General features: G+C 38.4%; 1 protein-coding gene across 1 annotated transcript; it reads left to right on the forward strand.

The window, feature by feature from the left end:
- Positions 1-442: 442 nt before the first annotated feature.
- On the forward strand, positions 443-26,389 carry LOC102457445 (lipase member M-like). Its single transcript, XM_006121451.4, has 11 exons — positions 443-596; positions 8,080-8,167; positions 9,814-9,928; positions 14,534-14,651; positions 17,496-17,694; positions 18,507-18,616; positions 19,944-20,080; positions 21,068-21,214; positions 22,294-22,365; positions 25,473-25,544; positions 26,059-26,389. The coding sequence occupies exons 3-11, from the start codon at positions 9,821-9,823 to the stop codon at positions 26,290-26,292; spliced, it is 1,197 nt and encodes a 398-aa protein (XP_006121513.2). The 5' UTR covers positions 443-596; positions 8,080-8,167; positions 9,814-9,820; the 3' UTR covers positions 26,293-26,389.
- The last annotated feature ends 681 nt before the right edge of the window (positions 26,390-27,070 follow it).

The raw sequence follows: 27,070 nt of genomic DNA on the forward strand, positions 1-27,070 counted from the left end.
TAAAGAGAAACATTGGAAAGAACAGACTTATTCTTGTTACTCCATATGCCTCTTTGTTCTAAGGATTTTATTTGGAGTGTTTTCATTCCTTTGGTTTCTTAATTGTTTCTTAGCTAAGAGAAGACAATAATGGCTAAAGAGAATCTAGTCCTGTTGAAACACCTCTGAATTCAGCACAACAACCAGGAAAGTAGCAACTGTTACAAGTCAAGATGTGGCCATGCAAAAGTAGAAGGAATTTGTTCTTACAAAAACTCTGATATGATTGCAAGAGACAACAGCTTAGTAGCAGAAGGGCAGGAATAGGGAGTTGTGCTGTATGCATGATTGTACATTAACAAAACCATGTGCAAGACCTATTTCTGACAATACTTATCTGAACTACTATACAGGCCTGGCCAGCTGCAGAATGTTACCCTATGGGGGAGTTTCCTCCTTGGGTCCCCAGAATACTGATCAACGAAAAGGGATGTGTGGCTGGGATGCCATTGGATTCCAATAACTGATGACTGTTGGAACATCCCCTTGGAGTGATGGACAACTCTGAGGTTGCGTTAAGTTGTACTAAACATTAAAACCAGCTCCAGGATTTATTGGTAAATGTAACTTTTGCTTCCTCCCTCATTCTAGTGGTGGTGCTCTGGGTGCAGCTCATCTTAAAAAAAGCTGTGGGCCCATTATTTGATTACAGGGAAATACAAGGAAATTAATGGTACTTTTCGGAGCAACAATGAGATAAATACTGGGTTAATCACAGAAAACAAATTCTTGAAAATTAAATCAGATTGAATGACAACTAATGCAGAGCCAAAAACTTTAAATAGTCCAGTTTCCCAAGGAGAATAAGACATAATGATAGAGGAAAAAATTATTTGACTTCATCTGCCTCTATCCTGATTTCCATTCATCAATGCATGAGTTGAAATAGGACTTTGTGGTGGATTTCCTTGAGGATGACACCTTTAACTTTGGGCATTTAAAAAAAAAAAAAAGCAGAACTCCCTGATGATTTTATGGAGAATTCTTCTTCAGAGCTAATGCTCTGATGTGGCTTTATGTCAATAACATACTCCCGAATGTATCTGATGAGAGGTGATATTTTTAAACATGAGCTTAAGGGGAATATATAATATCTAGCTGCACAATCCTCTGGAATGAAAAATGGTTTTGAAGGTGTTGATTTCTGGAAATGCCTTTGTTCCCAATACGACTGAGAGTTATATACACCAGTCATGCTCTTAATGACCCCAGGAGGTCTATCCTGCTTTGTTGAGCTATGTATTAAGGAAGGAGAAAAAGTAGTGGCCATTGTGTTATTAATGTACAAATAAGCTGCATAGTGAGAACTGAATGTGGAACAAAAATCAGTTGAATTTCACATCAAATGACACAGGGCCATGCACTGACTCTATTAGCTTTCATCTATAAATTTTTTTTTTAATCTCTGCAATTAAGCTGCTGCAGAATTAATGCTCAATGAGGCTGATGCAGTACTCAGAGACCCTGATAATGGATTTGCCAGATATGTCACATGATGGAATCTTTCCACGTGAAACACATTTTGTAAATAGGTTTGACATATAAAATTACTCACTGGAGTGTGCAAGTGAAGGATCCCCAACACCTACCTCCATGGGTGATTTTGCACCTGCAGGTGTGTTTTTTGTGCATACACAAGCAAAGCAGCATATATGTAGGTGGAGGAAGTCTTCTGAATATTAGGCCTAAAGGACCTGATGTGTAGGAGAAGGGATTATAATAGAGCAATGCAACACTGGAAGGAATGAGCTGTAAAAAACTACAATTGAAAGAACAGTTTGACTTAAAATTAGAGTTCAGAGAGCTATATTAGTGGAGTTCTGAACAAGGGTATTGGCTATGCAATATGCAACAGATACTTTGGCTTTGCTAGCCCTGGTAATATCTCTGTTTGAGTGTGTATTCTTCGTGATAAACACAAGTAGGAATATAGAATACAAGATTAACTCATCTCTGTCTCCACAAGAAAAAAAAACCCGTGCCTGTAAGTCCAGTCTTTCCTGACCAGTTGGAGGGTGTGACAATGTTCTCAGTCTTCTGGCTAAGATCAAGTGTACATATGTAGGAACCTCTATTAAAGATTAATTGCAGCAGACACACAAGACTTAGACAAGAGACATGACTAGGATATTGCCCTCTTCCTTCCCTGACAGACTATATATGTCTCCAGGAAGACCCATAAGCCACCAACAGACCAAGGTATGCACTCCGCCCATGTGCTTTACAGCCACAAACTGTGATTCTATATCCTTTATGGGCAGCATTCCTGAGAACGCTTATTTGCTGATGCAGTTAGAAAAAACTCACCAACCTTAATCTGAACCAATGCTGGTTATGTACACTGTGTATCTCGTTAACCATGTAAACCAATACTTGTATTTCCTCATTACCCAAGTTTGACCCCAGATTTACAGTGCCTTCCTTTTTAATTTATATCCTGTAAACTTTATTTGAAACATTACCTTTAATAAATTGTTGAACATATATTAAAGATTAGTTGTAGCTCATAATACTATAAAAGAAAATCAGAATGCCTTCCTTTTCTATTCCTTTTAACTGAAATTGATTGTTTTAATAATATAGAAGTAACATCAACATTCAGATAGGCATTTTGAGCATCTATAGAGTCCTGAAAATTCAATCAAGATGCTGTTGGATATTGTCTCATTGATTTTATATTAGTTATCAATTATTTTATTACCTGTCTCCATTACTTTTTGGTGGTAGTGGTGGCGGCTGTGCATTATGACTCTGATCCACTCCAAACTGCATTTTGAACCTACCAAATTAAGGAGGTATTTGGATCTAGAATTTTAGTTTTTTACTTTAATTCAAAATGTATTCTGTTACCATCTGGGGTACCATAATATTGAACCTATGAAAAGGGGAACTACATAAAAATGAGGAAATAGGAACTATACAAAAATGAGGTTAGTTACAAAGAGATAAAAAGGAATAGTGCCAAAAGTAAAATCCCTGCAAGGTGCATGGAAACTTTTTAAAGACACCATAATAAAGGCTCAACTTAAATGTATACCCCAAATTAAAAAACACAGTAAGAGAATCAAAATGTGCCACTGTGGCTTAACAACCAAGTAAAAGAAGGAGTGACAGATAAAAAGGCATTGTTTAAAAAGTGGAAGTTAAAGCTTAGTGAGGAAAATAGAAAGGAGCATAAACACTGCCAAATTAAGTGTAAAAATATAATTAGGAACCTAAAGAATAGCTAGCCAAAAATTCATAAAGTAAAAGCAAAACTTTTAAAAAGTATATCAGAAGCAGGAAGCCTGCTAAACAACCAGTGGGTCCACTGGATGATCGAGATGCTAAAGGAGCACTCAAGAACAAGAACGTCATTGTGGAGAAACTAAATAAATTATTTACATCACTCTTCATGGCTGAGGAATTGTCCCAGATTAAAATGTGAATAGAGGAGGTTTTGGAACAAAGTGATAAATAAAACAGTAACAAGTCACGAGGTTCAGATGTCATTCACCCAAGAGTTCTGAAAGTACTAAAATGTGAAATTGTCGGACTACTAACTGTGGTTTGTAACCTATCCTTTAAATCATCTGCTATAGCAAATGATGGGAACATAGCTAATGTGACACCAATTTTCAAAAAGGGCTCTAAAGCTGATCCTGGAAATTATAGGCTGGTAAATCTAACTTCAGTACCGGGCAAATTGGTCAAAACTATAGTAAAGAATAGAATTGTCAGACACATAGATGAATATAATTTGTTGGAGGGAAGTCAACATGGTTTCTATATAGGGAAATCATGCCTTACTAATCTACTAGAATCCATTGGGTCGGGGAATCAACAAGCAAGTGGACAAGGAGGGGGTCCAATGGCTAGAGAGTACTTAGATTTCCAGAAAGCCTTTGACCAGGTCCCTCATCAAAGGTTCTTCATCAAAGTAAGTTGTCATGGGATAAGTGGCAGAGTCCTCTAAAAGATCAGAAACAAAGGGTAGGAATAAATGGTAAGTTTTCAAAATGGAGAGAGGTAACTAGTGGTATTCCCCAAGGGACTGTACTGGGACCAACCCTATTCAATGTACCTATGAATGATCTGGAGAATGAGGTAAATAGTGAGGTGGCAAAATGTACAGGTGATACTAAACTGCTCAAGATAGTTAAGTCCAAAGCAAATTGTGAAGATCTTCAAAAGGATCTCCGAAAACTAGGTGACTGGGCAACAAAATGGAAAACAAATTTTAATGCTGATACATGTAAAATAATGCATATTAGAAATCATAATCCCAACTATATGTGCAAAATGATGGGGACTAAATTAGCTATTATCACTCGAGAGATCTTGTAGTCATTGTGGATAGTTCTCTGAAATCATTCACTCAGTGTGCAGCAGCAGTCAAAAAAGCAAACAGAATGTTAGGAATCATTAAAAGGGATAGAGAATAAGACAGAAAATATCTTATTGCCTCTATATAAATCCATGGTATGCTCACATCTTGAATACTACATCCAGATGTGGTCAGCTCATCTCAAAAAAAGGTAGCTTGGCATTGGAAAAAGTTCAGAAAAGTGCAACAAAAATTATTAGGTGTTTGGAATGGCTGTCATATGTGGTGAGATTAATAAAATTTGGACTTTTTAGTTTGGAAAAGAGGAGAATAAGGGGGGTATTTTAGAGGTCTATGAAATCATGACTGGTGTGATGAAAGTAAATAAAGAAAAGTTATTTACTCATTCCCATAACACAAGAACCAAATGATATTAATTGGTAGCAGGTTTAAAACAAACAAAAGGGAATATTTCTTCACACAATGCACAGCCAATATGTGGAGCTCCTTGCCAAAGGATGTTCTATAGAACAGGACTTCAACGGGAATCAAAAAAGTACTAGATAAATTCAATGGCTATTATCCAGGATAAGCAGAAATGGTGTCCCAAGCCTCTAGGAGACAGGAGAGAGGGAGTAAGTTGGGCTACATCTACACTATGGCACTATTTTGGGAAACAAGAGGTATCCCAAAATAGCTATTCCATGTCTTTTAAACAAGCCCATTATATCAAAATATAACAGTCTTGCTATTCCAACCTTTCTGTAAGCCTCATTCCATGAGGATTAAGGGACATTTCAGAATAGCACTCTATTTTGAAATTTGGCACTGTGTAAACAGCACCAAATTACAAAATAAGCTATTTTGAAATTAACTTAAAATTAATTTGAAATAAGCTATGGAATTTGTGTAGCTCAAATTGCGTAGCTTATTCCAAGCTATGGGTGCAGTGAAAATGCACCCTTGATGATTACCTGTTCACTCCCTCTGAGGCATCTGGTATTGGCCACTGTTGGAACACATGATATCGGGCTAGATGGACCTCTGGTCTTACTCAGTATGACAGTTCTTACATTCATCTGTTCTGATGGTAAAGTGGTTCCTGTGCTCCAAAAAAAGTTCCCTATTTGGAAGGGTAATGTACCACAATAAATAATTTCTATAACTGAGACTACCCATGTGCATAAAATTAAGCATGTTTATGAGTCTTGGGAGAAGTAAGCCCTAAGTATCCAATCCTATGAACATTTACTACTAAACTAAGCACTTAAAATTGATATAGTCCCATTGAGCTTAAGGGACTATGTCCTCAATAGTCAGTACATCAATATATCAATGCTTATGGAGCTGGCACATCTGTTTGATTGTACCAACATGTCCTTGTGAATTCCATGGCCTTTGATAAGATGCAACTTTCCCCAGAAGAATGAATCAGGCTTTTTTCAGAAACAGTTAATACCACACCTTGAATTTGAATGATGTGAGGCATTCAAAGGTAAGCACATATTTGAACAATCCATTCTTCAAATTCATGTTGTTCTTCAAAGATAAGGAAACTTGGAGCTCATGCTGAGAGGAGAAAGTATGGGTTTCTCAGAAACAAGCTGAAAGTCTTCAGGAGCAAATACAAACAAAAAAAAGGCTTAAAATCCCAGACAAAATGCAGTGATGGACATAACATTTATAAATACACTAGCACATTTACCAGGCATTGCTCAGGCCCTTCACTAATTAATTTCTGTTTTTCTTCATTGAAATCATTGCTCTGGGGTAGGGGTGGGGATGAAGAGTTCAGTATGCAGGCCACCCTGGGGATAGAGGACAACCACAGCCCTCTCTCACCGCAGCATCTTGGAGCCATTACAGACGCATCTCTCCATGGCCACTGCAGCTCCAGCGGGTACAGCCAGGGGAAAGATGCATGCCCCCGACTGGGGTAGGTCCAGGTTCATCTAATCCCTGCACACCCTACCTGAGCGAGGAATGCAGCAAATTGTGCACTTTCCCCTTGCTCTCTGACAAAGGGGAACAGCCAGTAGTGTTCCCTTGTGAACTGAGGGGAGCTTCAGCCCCCTCTCCTTAATGGGTGCCTGGGGTGGTTTGAGACTTGGGACTGAGGCAGTTCCAGATAGGGGTTGTGCCTCCAGCCAGCCTCTTTCACCTGCCTAGTGATTTTCTGTATTGTCAAGATATTTCCTCTTTTACTTTCCTGTCAGGACCTGAGTTCAGGGTTCTGTGATCTCAAATCTCATTGAATCAGAATGTCTTCTAAAACTTTCCTTCTCTTTTCGATTTGAGCTGAACAAAGCAAAAGAACAATCTTTCTTATGGTATTTCAAATACACCTGGTCCTGACCAAAACCTAACCTGAAGTGGGAAGTTGCATGAACTAAAAATAACAGTAAACAGAATTATTTAAAAAGTTGAAGGAGAACATACAGACAAAACTTTGAAGAAGTTGGCTCATTCTTTATCTTCTGCATGAAGATGGTGTCTGATTGAAACTTAAATAGCGAATAAACCTCTGTAACAAGGAATGATTTGTTTTAAGATTTAAAAATACCAAATTGAAGTGGGCATAGTATAAAGAAGAGACGCTATTGCTACAGTCAAATTATGAAGAAATTAGCTTTGACCACATTTCTTATTACTATTTATAATTTGTAGTTTGGTGTTCCTAGGAGTCTCCATCATGGACCAAGGTCCCACTGTGCTGTACCAACTTAAGCCAAAGAGATGGTTCGTCCAAAAAGTTTCCAATCTTGATCTGGGAAGCCAATCAACAGCTTTGGAACTAGTTCAGCCCCGTCCATGCTGGGGAAAATCCTTCTGAATTTTGAAACTGCTTAGTATTTATTTCTGGTAAAGCTTGAATACTGAGCACCATTTTCTAACATCTGTCACAGTCTGTCTGAGCCTTTTACAGTTAAAAGGTACTTGGCAATTCACTTTGAGAGCCTTTCAGCCAATATCCTTGTGAAATTCTACTCTGGGACATAAAGAGCACTGTGCATTACACGAAGGGTATGTCACAGTGCCCACTGGGTAATAAGTTTGAGCCCATTTGAGCCCATTTCTGCCAGAGGCTGAGCCCAATGACTCCCATTACAACTGAGGGCACTAGGAATGTGATGAACATTACACCATGAGCCATTTCAATAAGTCGTGCTTTCTAGGGCCTGTATCCACACTGACTATTACATTATGTAATACCTTGAACATTAAGGTTACACCCTGAAGGAGTCTAGTGGTATGCATGTGTAATCAGAACAAAGGAATCCCTTTTAGCTGCTTCTGCATCACTCTAGCAGTATGGAATCACAACATGTACATAAAAGAGAAAAAAACATAATTTTTCATATTTCTCACAACATTGAAGAATGGGGTTACCTTCTATTCCCTCCATAGAACACAAATATATTTGACTTGGCAGGTTAGCAGTAAAAAAGGGAATTCTTGGCATCTGTGAATGTATTTGTATTTGAAATTCCTGACGAGGCTGTTCCACTTCAAGAGGTTTGGTATTCCCTTAAAAACTACGACATTCTGTTAGAGTCAAAGGAGACCGCTCTTATAAGCAGCACTAGAGCGGTGCACTTCCTTTAATATGAATAAGCTGAAGTGTTGCTAACTTGCCAAGGAAGAAGGAAGTGGAGAGAAACCAAAGCTTATTGCCATCATTATTGGAAAAATTCTGTGTGATCCATGTCACATTGTTTATCTCCTTTACCTAGTGCTGCTGTTAAACATTGGGGCCAATTCAAAATTGCCATCACTCCTGCTTTGGAATCTCTGAGTGCAACAAGTGAAATCTAACACAAGGTTGGTAATACTTCCACTTAACTCTGTCCTAGAATTGTATAATGGCCTTCAAAACAAAAATTGACTAATGGTTTAGCATGAGCTGTTGAGAAGTAACCTTTCTAAGGTGCATAGGGTATTTTTAATTACATAGACAAAATAATTGCTACTTGCTGAATGATGCCTTCTGATAAAGGGTGACTGTCCAACTTGTTCTTTTCTGGTCTGTAAATCTTTTTGGAAGACATAGAGAGGTGAGAGATGAGTAGGAAGGATGAGTTGATCTAAAAGTCCTTGAAAATGTATTTCTCCATTTCATAATAAAATAACTTTTTTTAGACCTAATATTTTTTACAGTGAGTATATCTTTGTGTATATATGAGTGTATGTGTGTAACTTTTGTTCTAAGAGAAAAAATAACCCTTTATGTCAACTTTTCTGAAATGACTACTAATATTTTTTACAAATGCCTTGTGTATAGAGTGTGTATCTTTGGCCTGAGGAGCAGCAATTGCAGTGTGTTTGTAATGAAATTGGGCCAGTTTATATGTACATTACTGGTTTTCTGAAATGATTCAGAGACATTCACAGATGAAAAACACATTTCATAAATACCCTTTATCTTGTCCTCATCCACTTGCATTCTTATTCTCATGGTATAGTTAGACCTTGCTGCTCTCAGCTGAATTTGTCAAGATCCTCCCTCGTATTCTCTTAACTAGAGAAACTCTGACATTTAGGTAATATGTATAAATTACAAATTCTGGCCAAGATTTTAAAAAATGGGTGCCTACCTTTAAGTGCTGAAATCTTTTGTTGGTTGTTACATAAGTCATCTGATTTTAAAAAATGCTGACTACAGCAACTATGCAACTCTTGCTTCTGTTAATAGTCAGACCTATTGCATAACATATTGATCATCCATTCAGTGTTTTTGCTGACTCCTTGTGTATAGTTATTTGATAATCCTTTTAAGAGATTAAGCAGCAGGATTCTATAATGAGGCAACTAAAACTTCTTTATTCATTTAATCTTACTCCTACCTATTCCAGGTCCTACTTATCTTTCAGGATAGATATCAAAGAAGAAAAAGAGTTACATGTAAGGAATCAGAGACCGAATAAACAATTATTATTAGAGTTAAGGGGGAAATGGTTTTCCCATCCTTCAAGAATTTTTGAGATATTGCAAATTGTTTCCATCCTGAATGGGGAAAAAAAACTTAACATTTTGAAATTATTTCAGAACTGGTGACACAGAAAAAATGGGTTTGAGTCACTTAAAGCATTTTGAACTTTTTTTACATTTTTAAACTTTCGTTAAAAAACATACACAATTATATCATTCCAATGGTGTGTGCTCCATGAGAATATCTATAGGACCCTTTCCCTAAGTACTGCTCCACACCTGGTGTTTACAGATGTTTTCATCCAGCACTGGATGAACTACAGAGCCCTGACTGCTGCCAAGTTCCCTTTGCTTTTTTCTTAAAGTTTTTGCTGCTTGTACTGCATATGCAATTGGGGGTTGTGTCAGATAGCTTACAGCGGTACAACTTGGTCTCCCAGCAATTCACTGCTCATCACACAGGAGTGCCAGTGCTTGCTTTCTATCCTAAGTGCATAGAGAGCAACATTGTTAACAGGTGAATGTTCTGTTTTACACAGAACCAAGATGTGGCTATTCATTACAGTCGCATATTTGTTACAAGCAACTGTATCCCCAGAGGGCCTCAAAAGAGTGAAGAGAGATCATGTGGACCCTGAAGCATACATGAACATTGTAAGTTACTCATTAGAATAAATTTTAAATGAATGGAATGTGTTGCTGATAGCACAGTGTTATTATTCAAAGTTGTCTGTTTTAACAGGTGTAGGTGAAATGACTTAGTTAACATTTCCCCTCTTCTCAAAACTTACTATTGTTCTATTTTGCCAGATGTTCCTTTCTATATGCTTATATAGCAGTCCAGATCATGATAGGCAGACAGTACAAAAGTTATATCTTCCTTTACTGAAATGTCATAGCAAAAATTCCTATTTGAATGTTTGTTTGTTGCATCAGCATCGGCCTGCCAGCTGAAAGGGGCAGCAGTGAGGATTCTGGAACAACAGACTTCCTCAGCCTACATTTTTGGAAGAGATTTGTGATATTTGAATGGGGGTTGATTTTAAAAAAAAATGCTATGCACCCATTGGCTGAAAATCAAATCCCTTTAAATTACTAGTCTCTCTCAAAAAAAAATCTCAATCCTACTGCTCTGCAGGGTAAATGTCATTAGAGAATGCTGAATATCTGTAAAATGACTTTGCCTTCCAGCAGCAAATGTTATGGCTCTGGGACAGTGATGGTTTCAGAGCAATGAGCTGGCTCTGCGCACTTCAGGTACGTCTACACAGCAGCGTTATTTTGGAATAACAGACATTATTCCGAAATAACAAAGTGTGCATCTACACACAAGCAGGTATTTCAACATAATGTCAAAATAATGTCCTGCTAGAGGACTTCTTACTCTGACTCCTATAACCCTCATTTTACAAGGATTAAGAAAGTTGGAGTGCTCTGTTTTGGAATAAATGCTATGTAGATGTGCCCAAATTCAAAATAAGCTATTTTGATGTAAGCTACGCAAGTAGTGTAGCTCAAGTTATGTAGCTTATTTCTACTTTAGCCCTTCCTGTGTGACCTTGGGAAAGTCACTGTGACACACTGTGGTCCAATCCTGACTCATGAACAGCCGTGTCCCCCTCGCCATGCAATATTGGGTGCCTACAATGCTTTGCTGACATAGCTCCCACCTGGGCAGCTCACAAAGAAGCCTTTCACTCTTCAAGCCACATGTTGAGTGTCTGTGTGTTACTGCACTCTGCCAGCCACACTTGGCTCTCACCAGTCTTGGTTATACTACAAGATGACCCCAACACACCCATCTTATATTTTTACCCTAAAAAATGTATGTAATTTAGCCCAATCCTCTTATGAATAACACAAGTTAAATTAGGTCCATTATTTCTTTGAAATAAATAATATGTGCACAACTTGCCATCCCAGATACTTCAATTTAAACATACTATATTAGATAAACTACAGAGATTTTAAGTGAGTTCAAATAATGAGGCATAAGAATCAGAAATGGTTACAAGAAAAATACAATATTTACTGATACCTAACTTAACAAGCTATATCAGATTTAAGCAGTTTCTCATCACATATTTTCAGAAGTCTTTCTGGCAAAATCCTGTTGGTCCAGACCCCTTCTCACAGAGTCCAGGTTCTGTAAATACAATGGAAAGGGGAGAAAAAAGGGGTGCCTTGAGGTTCTTGTCTCTCCTTTTTATAATTTCTGTCCTACTGTTAACAACCATTTTCAGCTGGACCCCAGGGCTGTTAACAACCATTTTCAGCTGGACCCCAGGTTGCTCGAGGAGCAACACAGACACTGAAACATTTCAGGTCTGAGGAAAATGCAGTTTGGGGCCTAACTCCCAGGGAAACCACTCCCCAAAGGGGATGAGAACCCCAAATACATAATTTAGGTAAGCTCCTTTTAACAATGAAAGAGGGCTATACATATTGATTGCTCCCCCAGGTAACTGTTCTTTACACTGGACTTCATAGTAAATAAAAATGATTTTATTAAGTACAAGCAGTAGGATTTAAGTGGTTGCAAGTGAAAACAGGAAGAGCAAAGTAGATTATAAATTTAAAATAACAAAAATGCATAGCTAATTCCAACACTTAGAATCATAGAATACAAGAATTGGAAGGGACCTCGAGAGATCATCAAGTCCAGTCCCTTGCCCTCACAGCAGGACCAAACACCGTCTAATTCATCCCTGTTAGATGTCTATCCAATCTGCTCTTAAATATCTCCAGAGATGGAGATTCCACAACCTCCCTAGGCAACTTATTCCTGGGTTTAACCACCCTGACAGTTAGGAAGTGTTTCCTAATGTCCAACCTAAACCTCCCTTGCTGTAGTTTAAGCCCATTACTTCTTGTCCTATCATCAGATGTCAAGGAGAATAATTTTTCTCCCTCCTCCTTGTAACAACCTTTTACATACTTGAAAACTGCTATAATGTACCCTCTCAGTCTTCTCTTTTCTAAACTAAACAAGTCCAATTCTTTCAGTCTTCCCTATTGGTCATGTTTTCTAGGCCCTTAATCATTTTTGTTGCTCTTCTCTGGACCTTCTCCAATTTTTCCAGATCTTTCTTGAAATGTGGTGCCCAGAATGGAACACAATACTCCAACTGAGGCCTAATCAGAGCAAAATAGAGCAGAAGAATGACTTCTCATGTCTTGCTCACAATACTCCTGGTAATGCATCCCAGAGCTATGTTTGCTTTTTTGCAAAGAATCACACTGTTTACTCATATTTAGCTTGTGGTCCGCTATGACCCCAACATCTCTTTCTGTGGTACTCCTTCCTAGACAGTTGCTTCCCATTCTGTATGGATACATCTAAACTGCAGAATCTTTCTAGGATACCAAGGAATATGTCTGCTTTTCTAAAAAAAATTCAAAAAAGCAGATGCATTTTTTGGCATCCCTGTAAATTCATTCTACGAGGAAAAAGGGATGTTCCAAAGAGGCTTTTTTCCTGATATTTGGCCCACTGTAGATGGGCCAATTGTTGGGAAAGCCTCTTTCAGAAGAAAAGTGGAAAAAGATACACAAATTACGATTCATAGATGAAGCTATTGAACAGAACTGGTCCCAAAACAGACCCCTGCGGAACCCCACTTGTTATGTTCCTCCAACATGATTGTGAACCGCTAATAACTACTCTCTGAGGGTACGTCTGCACAGCAGGGCTTCACTCAAAATAAGCTATACAAATTGAGCTACATCAATTGCGTAACTTATTTCAAAATTGGGAGCATCTACACAGCACTTATTTCAAAATAGAGCACTCTTCCTCTGACTTCCTTTGCTCCTCATACTATGAGGGTTAGAGGAGCTGGAGTAAGAAGTCCTCCAGCTTGACAGTATTTTGAAATTATTTCGAAATAACTGATTGCTGTGTAGATGCAGACTAAGTTATTTTGAAATAATGCTAGTTATTTCAAAATAATGTTGCTGTGTAGACATACCCTAAGAATGGTTATCCAGCCAGTTATGCACCCACTTTCTAGTAGGCCATCTAGGTTATATTTTCCTAGCTTATTAATAAGACGATCATGCAAGACCACATCAAATGTTTTACTAAAGTCTAGGTATACCATGTCCACCACTTCTCCCTTTTTCACAAGACTTATTATCCTATCAAAGAAAGCTATCGGATTGGTTTGACATGATTTGTTCTTTACAAATCCATACTGGCTGTTACCTATCACTTTATTGTCTTCCAGTTGTTTGCAAATGAATTCCTTAATTACTTGCTCCATTATCTTCCCTGGCAGTCTTCTGGAATCTCTCCTAACTTTCATGCCTTTTCAAAGATGATGGCTAAAGGCTCAGATAACTCCTCTATCAGCTTTTTGAGTGTTTTAACTTTTAAACCTGCCCCATTTGCACTAGCAGTCACTATGTTAAGCATCCCGTCACTATCGATTTTCTTGACAAAAATGGAAACAAAGAAGTAATTAAGCACCTCTGTCATTTCCAAGTTTCCGGTTATTGCTTCTCCCTCTTCACTAAGCCATGAGCCTACCCTACCCTATCCTGGGTCTGCCTCTTGCTTCTAATATAATTGTAGAATGTCTTGTTATCTTTTATGTTTCTAGCTAGACTGAGCTAGTTTTGTGCCTTTACCTACTTGCTTTGTTTGCTTATATTCGTCCTTTGTAATTTGACCTAGTTTCCACTTTTTATACAACTCCTTTTTAATTTTTGGATCATGTAAGTTCTCCCGGTTAAGCCAAAGTGGTCTCTTACCATACTTTGTATCTTTCCTCCACACTCCTTTTTATAACCATTTTTTACAAAGTTGAAGACTCAGTCTTCTCTTCTCTAGACTAAACAAATCCAGTTTTTCTATCTTTCAATGTAGGTCAAATTTTCTGGACTTTTAATAATTTTTGTTGCTTCTCTAATTTGTCCACATCTTTCCCAAAGTGTGATGCCCTAAACTGGACACAGTACTCCAGTTGAGACCTTATCAATGCACAATGGAATGAAATAATTACTTCTCATCTCTTGCTTACAACACTCCAGTTAAAACCTTCCAGAATGTATTGTGGAGAATGAAAGAAAAGAAGGGTGGCTTTGAGGGATGTGTCATTAAAATATGACATTTTATTATGGACATTTAATAACACAGGGACTGTATCCTCAGTCACAATCTTTTCTCACCATAGAGATCCTTCCATATACATAGTGTGTAGAAAATGGACACCCATAAGCCATCTGAAGCAAAAGCATTTGTGTTTTCTCTTGCAGAGTGAGCTTATTACCTACAGAGGGTACCCTAGTGAGGAATATGAAGTGGTGACAGAAGATGGCTATATTCTTAACATTAACAGAATCCCTTATGGAATAGAAAATCAGGGGAATACAGGTATGATTTATTTCCAAAAAACAAGGAAAGTTTGTGAGGATACATTTTGAAAAATGGGTATCTAAATTGCTTTACCAATCTGCATATGTTTGGGCTCAAATACGGCTTGCCTTAGATGCATAGTCACACTGAAGTTGACAGAAATGTTTTTGGGAGTAAAGTGAGAAGAATTTGGTGATAAGTGAGTGGTAGGGGAACAAACTGCTGCAAGCCAGAAAGTACTGTTGCAGCTCTTGTTCTGGCACCCATATGCACCTATTTTTGAAAATGTGTCCTTGAATGAATCAAAGATTGTATTCTGATCATAGTGGATTTAGTATTTCAGTTGATTTTTTTTTTTAATGTGTGAAGGCTGCAATCTACCCCAACTACCCACTTTCAGGTAATCCCAATTTTACCCTTAAGTTTCATGGTTTGTGTTTTGGTTGCTTTTGTAAACACTTGTTTAACCTCAGTGACAAATTAACATTTTAAATAAAAACAACAAGGAGTCATATGGCACCTTAAAGGTTAACAGATTTCTTAGGGCATGAACTTTCGTGGGCTAGAACTCATTTTGCCAGATGCATGAAGTGGAAACTTTAAGTTTGGCAGGGCTATATTCACACATGCAAAGATGGGAGAGTTCCATTGCTATGGGGAGGACCAGTACTAAAATAGTCAATTCAGTCAGGGAGGATGTGACCCATTCCCAACAGATGATGAAAAGGTATGAATATCAACAGAGGAAAAATTACTTTCTGTAGTGAGCTAGCTACTCCCAGTCAATATTCAAACCCAGTTTGATTGTGTCAGGTTTGCACATGAATTGCAGTTTCATGCTGCAGTCTGTGTGTCCAGGGAGAGTGAAGTGCTCTCTTACCAGTTTTTTAATATTACCATTCTTGATGTCTGATTTGTATCCATTTATCCTCAAAGGGTATGTCTACACTTGCACCCTAGTTCGAACTAGGGATGCAAATGCAGGCATTAGAAATTGCTAATGAATCAGGAATTTAAATATCCCGTGCTTCATTAGCGTGATCTCGCTGGTGAGCTAGTTCGAATCACAGTTGATTTGAACCAGAAAGTGCATGCCGGAACGCATTAGTTTGAACCAAACTCCTTGGTTCAAACTAGCATGTCCTGGTGCGCACTTCCTGGTTCGAATCAGCTGTGATTCGAACTAGCACGCTGGCAAGATCATACTAATGAAGCGCAGGATACTTAAATCCCTGCTTCATTAGCAATTTCAAATGCCTGCATTTGCATCCCTAGTTTGAATTAGGGTGCAAGTGTGGACATACCATTACATAGAAACAGTCTGGTTTGACCAATGTACATGGCAGAAGGGCATTGTTAGCATATGATGGCATATTCACATTAGTAGGTGAATAGTCCCTGATGGTGTGATTGATGTGGTTAGGTCCTATGAAGTTGTCTCTGGGGTAGACATGCAGACCGAGTTGACAATGGGGCTTGTTGCAGGGATCAGTTCTTGGATTAGTGTTTCTGTAGTAAGATATATAATTGCTGGTGAGTGTTTGCTTCAGGTTGGAGGACTGTCTGTGAGTGAGGACTAGCCTGCCTTCCAAGGTCTGTGAGAGTAAGACATTGTCTTTCAGGATAGGTTGTAAATCCTTGTTGATGTGCTGGAGAGGCTTTAGCTGGGAGCTGTGTGTGATGGCCAGTAGTGTTCTGTTACTTTCCTTGTTGTGTCTGTCTTGTAGTAGGCGACTTCTGGATAACTGTCTGGCTCTGTCAGTCTGTTTCTTTGCTTCCCCAGGTGGGTATTGTAATTTTAAGAATGCTTGCTAGAGAGTGGCTAGCTCATTATAAAAAGTAATTTTTGCCCTTTTGGTATTCTCACCTTATCAACTGTTGGGAATGGGCCACATCCATCCTGATTGAATTGATTTATTTAGTACTGGTCTTCCCCATAGAAATGAAACTCCCATCTTTGCATGTGTATGTGTATATATTCCTGCCAAACTGACATTTCTATTTCATGCAGGTGATGAAGTGGGTTCTAGCCCATGAAAGCTTATGCTCAAATAAATGTGTTAGTCTTTCAGGGTATGTCTACACTGCATGACTATTTAAAAATAAACTATTCTGGAATAGTTACTCTGAAATAGTTTATTTCAAAATAGCACATCTACACTGAAGGGAATCCTCAAAATAAGTCGGAGACATGCTATCTTGATTTAGAGCCCCAGGAGGCACGTGGAAGGAATAACTTAGAATGGCCCTGGTGAGAGGCTATTTCAAAATAGCAACAGTGGTGCGTCCACACATGCCTTATTTCAAAATAGCTATTTCAGAATAGGCGTTATTCCTCGTAGAATGAGCTTTTCAGATTTTGGAATAAGCCATCCATTATTTTGAAATTATTTTGAAATAACGTAATGGCTGTTTAGACACTCACATTGTTATTTCTAAATAACACTAGTTATCTTGATATAATGGTGCAGTGCAAACATACCCTAAGATACCACAGGACTTGTTGTTTTCGCTGAAACAGACTAACATGGCTACCCCTCTGAAATTTGAATAAAGAAAACCTTTTTTACATATTCCATGTCTTTGCTATTTAAATTAAGATATTAAGACTCTCATCTCCCCGTCCAACCAGTACAATTTCAGTAAAATTAGAAAAAACAGAAAATCAACTTTTTAAAAGTCCCAGGCATTCATTTTCTCTCATCACAAATTGAGAAAGGGATGTTCACTTTTAAAATAAATCCTTAGTAGTTCACCTTTAATCCAACGCAAAACTAGGAATCACAAGTTTTGAGTACTGGAGCGGGTGCCTTTGTATTACCATATTAATAAAGCAGCCAGTAAAGTTTTTTTTTCTTTCAGTTGTAAAGCCTGCTGTGTTTCTCCAACATGGATTACTAGGAGATGCTAGCAACTGGGTCACAAACCTGGCCAACAACAGCCTGGGCTTCATCTTAGCGGATGCAGGCTATGACGTTTGGATGGGAAACAACAGAGGGAACACCTGGTCTAGACGACACATGAATCTTTCTGTTGAGAAAGAGGAGTTCTGGTCTTTCAGGTAGACTGAATTATTGAGCACCGTGGGAAATAGCATTCGGAGGGACTTGGGCTATTAAAATCTTTCTTTTTTTTTCTTTCGGCTCATCTATCTAGACTTTTATAAAACACGCATCACTGTGGTGTCTGAGTACATCTAGGTCATTGGTTTGAACTCAGTCCAGACTGACAGCGAGTGAAATTTGTTGACATCTGATGGCTTAGAAGGTGATGCTGTATAATTAGTTGGCAGTGGTCCGTTCACACTTTAAACATATTACCATAACTAGTAATAATTGAAGTCCTCATTGGCCTATTAGACACTGCAGAGGTTCAGTGGGGTGGCTCAGGAAAGACTGCTCTGCTTGTGTCCACGCTATACCTTCCCTGTAGGCAAACAGAAGACTTCCATCACTAGGGCTGCCAGTGCACGTTTATTTTAACGAATGTTTGAAGACTTGACTCTAGCAGTACATTATATAATCCAATATCTCCCTCAGAGTGATTCTATTACTGTGTAATTATTTGTTCCTTCTACAAAGAAAGATTAGGCACTTGTAGTCTGAGCCTAAGCTCCCAGTCATTAAAAACATTCTTTCCATTGACTTCAATTGGCTCTTGCTCAATCCCTCAAGTATGAGCAGAAAGCACCTTGGAAATTAGTAAACAGCCTCTTTTACACCAGGGACCACAAGGGCCTAGTACCCAAAATAATAGAATTATTCACAAAATAATTTGTTTTCTCTCATCTGACACACCAGGATTTCCCTTATCCTGTGCTAACTCACATGGATTTAATTTATGCATGCATGTTTTCATCCTTTCTCTCGGCAGTTTTGATGAGATGGCTAAGTTTGACCTTCCAGCAGTGCTAAACTTTATTATGCAGAAAACTGGACAAGAGCAGTTGTACTATGTTGGCTACTCACAGGGGGCCACTATAGGTATGTAATGTTACAAGGAATGCAAACTGATATGTTATGGTTAGGGCCTTACCAAATTCATGGCCAAAAAAAATATGTCACAGATCATGAAATCTGGTCTTTGTGTGCTTTTATCCTTTATTACACAGATTTCATGGGGAAGACCAGCATTTCTCAAATTGAGGGTCCTGACTCTAAAGGGAGTTGCAGGAGGTCACAAAATTATTTTTGGGAGGGGGGTCATGGTATTGCTGCCCTCAAAGCTGGGTGGCGAAAGAGTGGCAGCTGTTAGCCAGCAGCAGCACTGAAGGGTGGTGATATCTTATCATGCCACCCCTATTTTTGCACTGTTGCCTTCAGAACTGGACAAGTTGGAAAGCTACTGTTTGATAGCCCAGCTCTGCAGGCAACAGCACAAAAGTAAGGATAGCAGCACCACAACTCTCTTACAATAATCTTGAGCCTCCAACCCCTACTCCCCCACCTCCCATTCTTTTTGGGGAGAGGACCCCTACCATTATATCATGAAATTTCAGGTTGAAATGGCTGAAATCATGCAATTTACCATTTTCAAAATCATATTACTATGAAGTTGACCAAAATGTACTGGGAATCTGATAGGTCCCTAACTGGGGAATCATATCTACACTGCAGTAAAGACTTCATTTCCATCTTTCAAACACCTTTTTATGAGTGACCTAAAATTCAGATGCAAAAACACTTCCTAAACTGACAGCAGCAAAATTTAGGAAACTTGAACAAAGCCAGTTTTTTATTTGTCAGAAGAACAACACAGAATGGGCCAAATGCATTCCTGCTGTATCTCCAATGATGTGGAGTTCAATCTGGCACAATAGTTCCATTGGGTTCTTAGGCAAGGGATTTTGGATCTAACCGGGGGGATCAAGACTTAACGTTAATGCAAGCAAAATGTGGAGATGACCACAAACAGAGGGATTGGGTGAGTTGGAGGATAAAAATGAAGGCAATATGATGAGGCAGTTGTTTGGGATCTTTAGAATGAAATAGCATATGTAGTTGTTTGCATCTTTAGAATTAAAGAACGTGTACTTTGAATTTTTGGAGAAATAGTGGAGAGAGAACACAAGAAAAGTATCAGTGTAGGAGGTGAATGTAAGACAATAGTTTACAAGCCTGTAGGACATGGAGGATAGTGGAATTTCAAATGAAATCTAGGATGAACACTTACTTTAATAGTTAATCAAGTGTTTGAATAGCTATAGTATTGTCTATAAGTTTGAAGCTGCAGGATGGAATATGATAAATACCAATAATATTTTAGTTTTTGAAAGTTGCTCTAGTTAACTTGTCTCTTGAATTTTCTCAGCTTTGATTACATTTTCAACAATGCCACAGCTGGCTAAAAGAATCAAACTGTATTTTGCCTTAGCCCCCGTAACTACAGTTAAATATGCCAGAAGCCCTGCAGTAAAACTCCTGCATCTTCCTGAAATGTTGCTTCGGGTATGTGATATTTCCACTTAAAATATTTGCTTGGTTTAAATATTTCTCTGACTTTTAGAATGGATAGAATGAAAACATACATTTAACTAGAAATGTATGGGTCTGTTAATGTCTGAGTTTACATATATTTAGCTCCACCCACAACACTGGGAGAATTAATTGATCTCCTTGAGTCTTTCTCTTATGTCCAAAAATGCAAAAGGAGACTATTACATTCCACAAAGTTAAGTTCATGATTGAAAAAACATACTTGCCTCTATTTACAGTAACTCCCAAAGAATTGCTGTGGCTCCAGTCCTACAGACACTCAATCACATGCGTAAGTATTACGCAAGTGTGAGTGATCCCATTGATGTCAATGGGGCTACTTATTTGTGCAAAACTGCTCATGTGCATAAGTATTTGCAGGTTCAGGAGCAAAAGCAAAACTGGAGTTAACTTGAAAGAGTCTATCATTAAACATACAAAAAAAATCTGAAGCACATTGATTGGGCAGAGCCTGTGCTATATCTGTTTGATGGATAAACAAACAACTTCTGTCCCCATATTCAAGTAGTATGTAGTCACTAGATTAGCGGGGAGAGGAAAAATATGGGCATCATCAATAAAGAAAGGGAGGAAATAAAAATGGGGTAATACAGTAAAACAGGTTTTATTTTTACAGAAAGAAAAATTCATAGAACAATTCAGAAAGGCTACGTCTAAACTGCAGTGGTATTTTGGGATACAGGAGCTATTCTGTGTCTTTTGAGCATGCCCATTATTTCAAAATATAATAGGCTGACTGTTCTGATGGCCCTGTAAATCTCATTCCACAAGGAGGAAGGGACGTTTTGGAATAGGGATTTATTTTGAAATAAGTACTGTGTAGACAACGCCAAATTTCAGAATAAGCTATTTTGCATAGCTCAAATTGCGTATCCTTTTTTGAGCTACAAGTGCAGTGTATATGCACCCTAAGTGAGCAACACCTTTGTGTTTTTACAGGGCTTGCTTGGCAGAAAGGAATTATTTCACCAAAGTGAATGGCTAAGAAAGCTAATTGTTTCTTTTTGTGGCCGCAGCATTTTTGCTAAGCTTTGTGGAAATGTCTTCTTCATTCTGGGAGGCTACAATGTGAACAATATAAATATGGTATGTACAACCCAACCTGGCTGCCGTTGTGTTTTGAGATGTCTAGCCCCTATATTCAATTTGCATTCATTTTTAACTTGAAACTCTGAGGTCTGAATCTTGAAGTCCTTAATCAGGAATGGTCTGGGACATAGGAAAACCCTCAAAAGACTATATTACTGTGTTAGGGGAGGGCTTTGCTCTACCTGCCAGAAATGCAGGCAAGTTAGTCCTCGGAATCCACCAATTTTCACAGACCCACAAATATTTAGGGCAATGTGCTGCAGTGTTCTCTCACTTCTGTGCTGAGAGCTTATCCTGTTGGCTGCTGCTTGTAGAACTTCTGATCAGGGTTTTACAATGCACAGGGGCACCACAGAAAAAGTTATTAAGCCTCAAGGTGTGTCCCATTTTTAGCAGGTGGGTTAGAAGGAAGGGAAGAGCAGTGCGAATGAGCTCTCTTCATCCAGCCCTTCCCATTACATGGCTCCTCAGCACTGCAGAGGTCTCTCCACGGGTCCCAGGATGAAAGACTTTAAGCAACAGGGAGATTGATGTGTGGAGGATCCCTTTTGTGTGCCATTCTAGATGAAACACTCTGCCCCTCATATTGTGCTTTTCTCAGGCAAAATCCCCTTTGATTTTTTTAATCAGAGTTTTGTTGAACTATGGACTGTGTAACAGCTTCTTAAGGACATGGCTCAGGGTTTGTCTCTATCGTTCATGGGAGTTACCATGTTCCTGGAACATCCATCCAGGGCTCCACCTTGTATCTGAAATCCTACTTATTAATCCCTACAAGTGTGAATTAAATAAATACTCTGTAGTCTCTTGGATAAATCTCCTGCCTTGTTATCTAAATGGCTGAGCTAATATTCTTTGAAATGGTAATGCCATGAAAAATTCTGCATAACGCTTTTCTGTAGCCAATGCGTTCCCTCATTTGAAGTACTTATGCCTGATCCTGCCACCTTTACTCATATTGAGTGTCTTACTCCATGATTAGTTTCACTGCCATCACCATAAATACTCTGGGAAAAAGGCACTACTCAGTGATAAATGGGGATTGAATTGATTCCTCACTAAATGTTTTCTTTCAGAGTCGTGTTAATGTGTACGTAGCTCGAGCCCCAGCAGGGACCTCTGCGCAAAATATTATCCACTGGAGCCAGGTACTGTTCAGCTTTTAGGCTGCAAAGTAGGTACTAATCACTGTATGTTATACAAATTGAGTGTACTTAGTATTCTGAAATGAAGTTATAGCTAATGGGTAGAAAACTCACCTAATTTGTGGTTTACAAATGCAATTTCAACAAAAATAATACTTCTTATTGTCACTTAAACAATGGGTGTTGAAATTCCTCCAGGAAATATGAATACATTTGAGGAAACACAAAAAATGAGTAGGCTAATTAAGCAGAAATTAAAAGAAACAATCACAAAATTGAAATGCCTATACGCTGCATGGAAATTTTTTTAAAACACCATAATAAATCCTCAATCTAAATGTATCCCCCTTATTTAAAAAAAGCAATTAAAGGACCAAAACCTACCGCCATGGCTAAACCACAGAGTAAAAGAGGCAGTTAGAAACAAAAAGACATCTTTTAACAATTGGATGTCAATTCCTATAGATGCAAAAAGAAATATCCATAATCTCTGCCAAGTATAATTATGCAGGCCAAAAAGCATTTAGAGAGCAACTAGACAAAAGACACAAAAACTAACAGCAACAGCTTTTAAAGCACATTAGAAGCAAGAAGCATGCCAAAACAAAAAGGAGTCCTGTGGCACCATAAATATCTTTAAGGTTCCACAGGACTCCTCCTTGTTTTTGTTGAAACAGACTAATACAACTATCCCTCTGAACCCTGCCAAACATCACTGGAGCCAATGGACAATTAACGTGCTAAAGGAAGACAAGGAAGACAAGTCCATTGCAGAGAAGCTAAATAGATTTTCTCAGTCAGTCCTCATTGCAAGGAATGTCACAGAGCTTCCCATATCTCAGCCATTCTTTTTAAGTGACAAATCTGATGAACTGTCACAGATTAAGATGATAAAATTAAACACTGATAAATTAAATATAAGAAGTCAGCAGGACCAAGAGTTCTGAAGAAAATCAAATATGAAATAACAGAACTGCTAACTGTGGCATGTTACCTTCTGCTTAAATCAGCCTCTCTACCAGATGAATCACAGATACCTAATGTGATGCCAATTTAAAAAATAAAAGCTCCAGCGGCAACCTTAGCAATTATAGGCCAGGAAGTCTAAGTTCAGAACCAGGCAAATTGGACAACAGTATAGTAAATAACAGACTTATGGGACATAGAAATGAATATGATTTGTTGGGGGAAGAGTGGCTTTACAACATGGCTTTTGTAAAGAGAAACAATGCCTCACCAATCTATTAGAGTTATTGATCAGTAAGCAAGTGGACAAGGTTGATTGAATGGATAGAGTGCACTTAGACTTTTAGAAAGCCTTTAACAGTCTCTTAAGTGAAGGGATAAGAGGGAAGGTCCTTTCAAGGATCAGTAATTGGTTAAAAGATAGGGAATCAAAGAGTAGGAATAAATGGTCAGTTTTCACAATGGAGAGAAGTAAATAACAGGGTCCCTGGGATGAGTGCTGTTCAATATATTCATAAATGATTTCAGAAAAGGGAGAAACAGTGGGGTGGCAAAGTTTGCAGATACAAAATTACTTAAGCTAGTTAAGCCCATAGCTGGAGTTACAAAGGGATATCACAAAACTGACAAATCTGGACAACAACTGGGAAATGAAATTCAATATCCATAAATGCAAAATAACTTACATTGAAGAATATAATCTCAACTAAATGTACAGAATGATGGGGTCTAAATTAGCTGTTGCCACTCAAGAAAGATCTTGGAGTCAACATGAATAATTCTCTGAAAATATCCTCTCAATAGGGAACAGCAATCAAAAAAGCTAAGTGAATGCTAGGAACCATTAGGAAAGGGACATAAGAGAGAAAAGATCAGATTGTCACTATGTAAATCCACAATACACGCACACCATGCAGTTCTTGTCACCCCATCTCAAAAAAGATGTATTCGAATTTAAAAGGTACAGAGAAGGGCAACAAAAATGATTAGGGGTATGGAATGATTTTCATCTTAGAAAAGAGATGACTAAGGGGCTATACGAGAGAGGTATAGAAAATCATGACTGGTGCGGAGAAACTGAATAAGGAAGTGTTATTTACTCCCTCACATAACACAAGAAACAAGGGTCATGCAATTAAAGTAATAAGGATGTTTGGAAGGCCAATGGTAAACTGGATTTAAAAAATAGCTAATGAGTAGGTCCATCGATTGCTTTTAACCAAGATCAGGAATGCAGACCCATGCTCTGAGTGTACCTAAACCTTTGATTACCAGAAACTGGGATGGATCATCAGGGATGGAACACTAGATAAATTGCCCTGTTCTGTCCATTCTTTCTGAAGCATATGGCATTGCCAATGTCAGAAGACAGAATACAGGCCTAGATAAATCATTGTTCTGACCTAGCATAGTTGTTCTTGAGTAGAACCTGGGCATTTGCACTATTATTCACATCTCAGCTAGCTACCTGTCCACACATGCACATGCTATTGTCCAATTTGTAAATACAACAAGAGCATTGGATGGCTAAATGCATATTTTGGATGTGTGCACATTTGATAATTTTTCCTAATTATACTTTTTATATGTGCAGCCTCTATCAGTAAAAAAAAAAAAAATAGATACAGATTCATAGCTTCCATAGCCAAAAGGGTCCATTGTGATCATCTAATGTGACCTTCTTATATAATACGGGCCATAGAATTTCCCCAAATAATTCCTTTGGGACTAGAGCATATATTTAAATCTTGAATAGAGGCTCAAGGGGGAAAAAACCCAGAGCCCAGCATCCAAAAGGTCCTATAGTTTAGTCTCCAAAGCCCAGTTAATATAAGTAATAATAATAACTAACAAAGTGGCTAATCATGGACCAGGAATTTTGCTAACAATGTTATTTATTGTGTTGGCAATTTCTTGGAAGTTGCCAGAGGCACCTATTCACTTGGCTCTGAGACCAGTAATTTAATGTAGGCCTCTGCATAGCCTTGAAATGTGATTAAATTTAGTCGAGGTCAACATAGAATAGGTTGAAATCCAACCAAAGGCTTTGAGGTGAAATAGTCTATGACTTATTTCTTATCTCCTGATAAACTGTTTTGTATATTACAATTGTAACTTTTTATCTCTCTTGCTCTTCATATTAGATAGTTCATTCAGGGGAATTCCAAGCTTATAACTGGCGCAGTCGAACCAAGAATATGGCGAAATATGCTCAGGTAGTATAAAGATTTTTTTGCATAACAGTGCTACATGTTGAACCTCTCTAATCTGGCATTCTCTGGTACAGCAACATCCATGGTCTGGCTGATTTTAGTTAGCTGGATGTCCACTTATCATGACTATAGCCAAGTTTCCCACCGTCCCATACATCTTGTTTACAGTCACCAGTCCTGGTTCCTGTGCTGTTATTTAGCTCTAATTTACTCATTAGTGTCTTCTAAGAGCCTAGTAAGCAGTGGAAGTGCTAGTAATGCTGCTAGATAATATTGACCTCCTGGGATTTGTCAAATTCTCTGGTTTGGCGCTGGTCAGGTCCTTAGGGTGGGCTAGAGAGGTTCAACCTGTATTAACTTTGGAAACATAAAAGCAATTGAGAAGAGAGCCCAAGGGTGGGGAGGATATAAGGGGGATTTTCCCTCCCGGTTTTAACAAAGGATTTACTGAATGACTATGTCTAAAATTTGCTGTCATTTCAAGGCTTTCTTTTCTACCCTATTCACTGTTTTCCAGGCCACCCCTCCTTTATACAAGATAAAAGATATGACAGTGCCAACTGCAATATGGACTGGTGGAAAAGACTTGCTTGCAGACTTAAAGGATATTAATATTTTACTCCCTCAAATTATTAATCTTGTTCATTATAAAAACATTCCTGAATGGGCACATTTGGATTTCATCTGGGGGCTGGATGCGCCACTGCGCATGTACAATGAAATCGTTGACCTGATGGAGAAGAATCCATAAAAGCACCCACAGTAACAATGCTTTTCCTCTGAGGAGGCTTGTTTTCTCTGTGTATGGAAAGGAGCCCATTTTCCTTTTTATAAAAAAGTTAACTCTTCTACTGACTCCATTATTTACTATGAATGGCTTTATTTTCACTGCATCTGTTGTAGCATATTTTCTATCCTGGTGGTGAATTTCAGTAACTAGAGCTACATATTTAACTTCACACCTATATATTTAACTTCACACCTGTTTCAGAAGGCAGAAGCGAATCCAGTGCCAAGTATGTAGAAGGGCTGAGCAGTACCTTGTCTATCCCCTGTTCAGAAATGGCAGAATCCATAGCCCTACACTCAGCATTCATCAGGATGAAACAAGAAAGATCTGCTAGCTCTTGTCTGCGAATGCTGGTCCTAAATGTATTTTGAAAAGTACTGATTATCTGTCTGTGGCCCCTGTGCTGCTATGTGTGTCCTCCAAATTCTACTCCCAGGCCACCTTTGTTTTGCATGGCTTTGTATTTTTTGCTGCATTGATTGACTATGTCATTGTATTCAATCTAATCCCTTTGACCCAAGTCCCCAAAGACCTTTAAGCTCCTAACTCCCATGAGAATCAGCATTTCTAACGTGAACATCACTGAGGTATAGAGGTGTTCTACATGTACATTAGGAAAAATCAGTTATATTTTTGATTTAGGTAAAACGCCATTGAGATTAGTAGCTATGCAATTACTCTTCAGTTAACATATCTATAAACTGAAGCCATGACTAAGCCTAAATGGATGTGTAAACCT

This window comes from Pelodiscus sinensis, chromosome 8, assembly GCF_049634645.1.
Source record: "Pelodiscus sinensis isolate JC-2024 chromosome 8, ASM4963464v1, whole genome shotgun sequence".
Lineage (NCBI taxonomy): Eukaryota > Metazoa > Chordata > Testudines > Trionychidae > Pelodiscus > Pelodiscus sinensis.

Excerpts from the sequence above, each read along its gene's own strand:
- LOC102457445 (XM_006121451.4), top strand. The coding sequence starts at position 9,821 with ATGTGGCTATTCATTACAGTCGCATATTTGTTACAAGCAACTGTATCC. Across the intron at positions 17,695-18,506 it reads GAGGAGTTCTGGTCTTTCAG|TTTTGATGAGATGGCTAAGT; the intron begins GTAGACTGAATT and ends TTCTCTCGGCAG. Across the intron at positions 20,081-21,067 it reads TTCCTGAAATGTTGCTTCGG|GGCTTGCTTGGCAGAAAGGA; the intron begins GTATGTGATATT and ends GTGTTTTTACAG.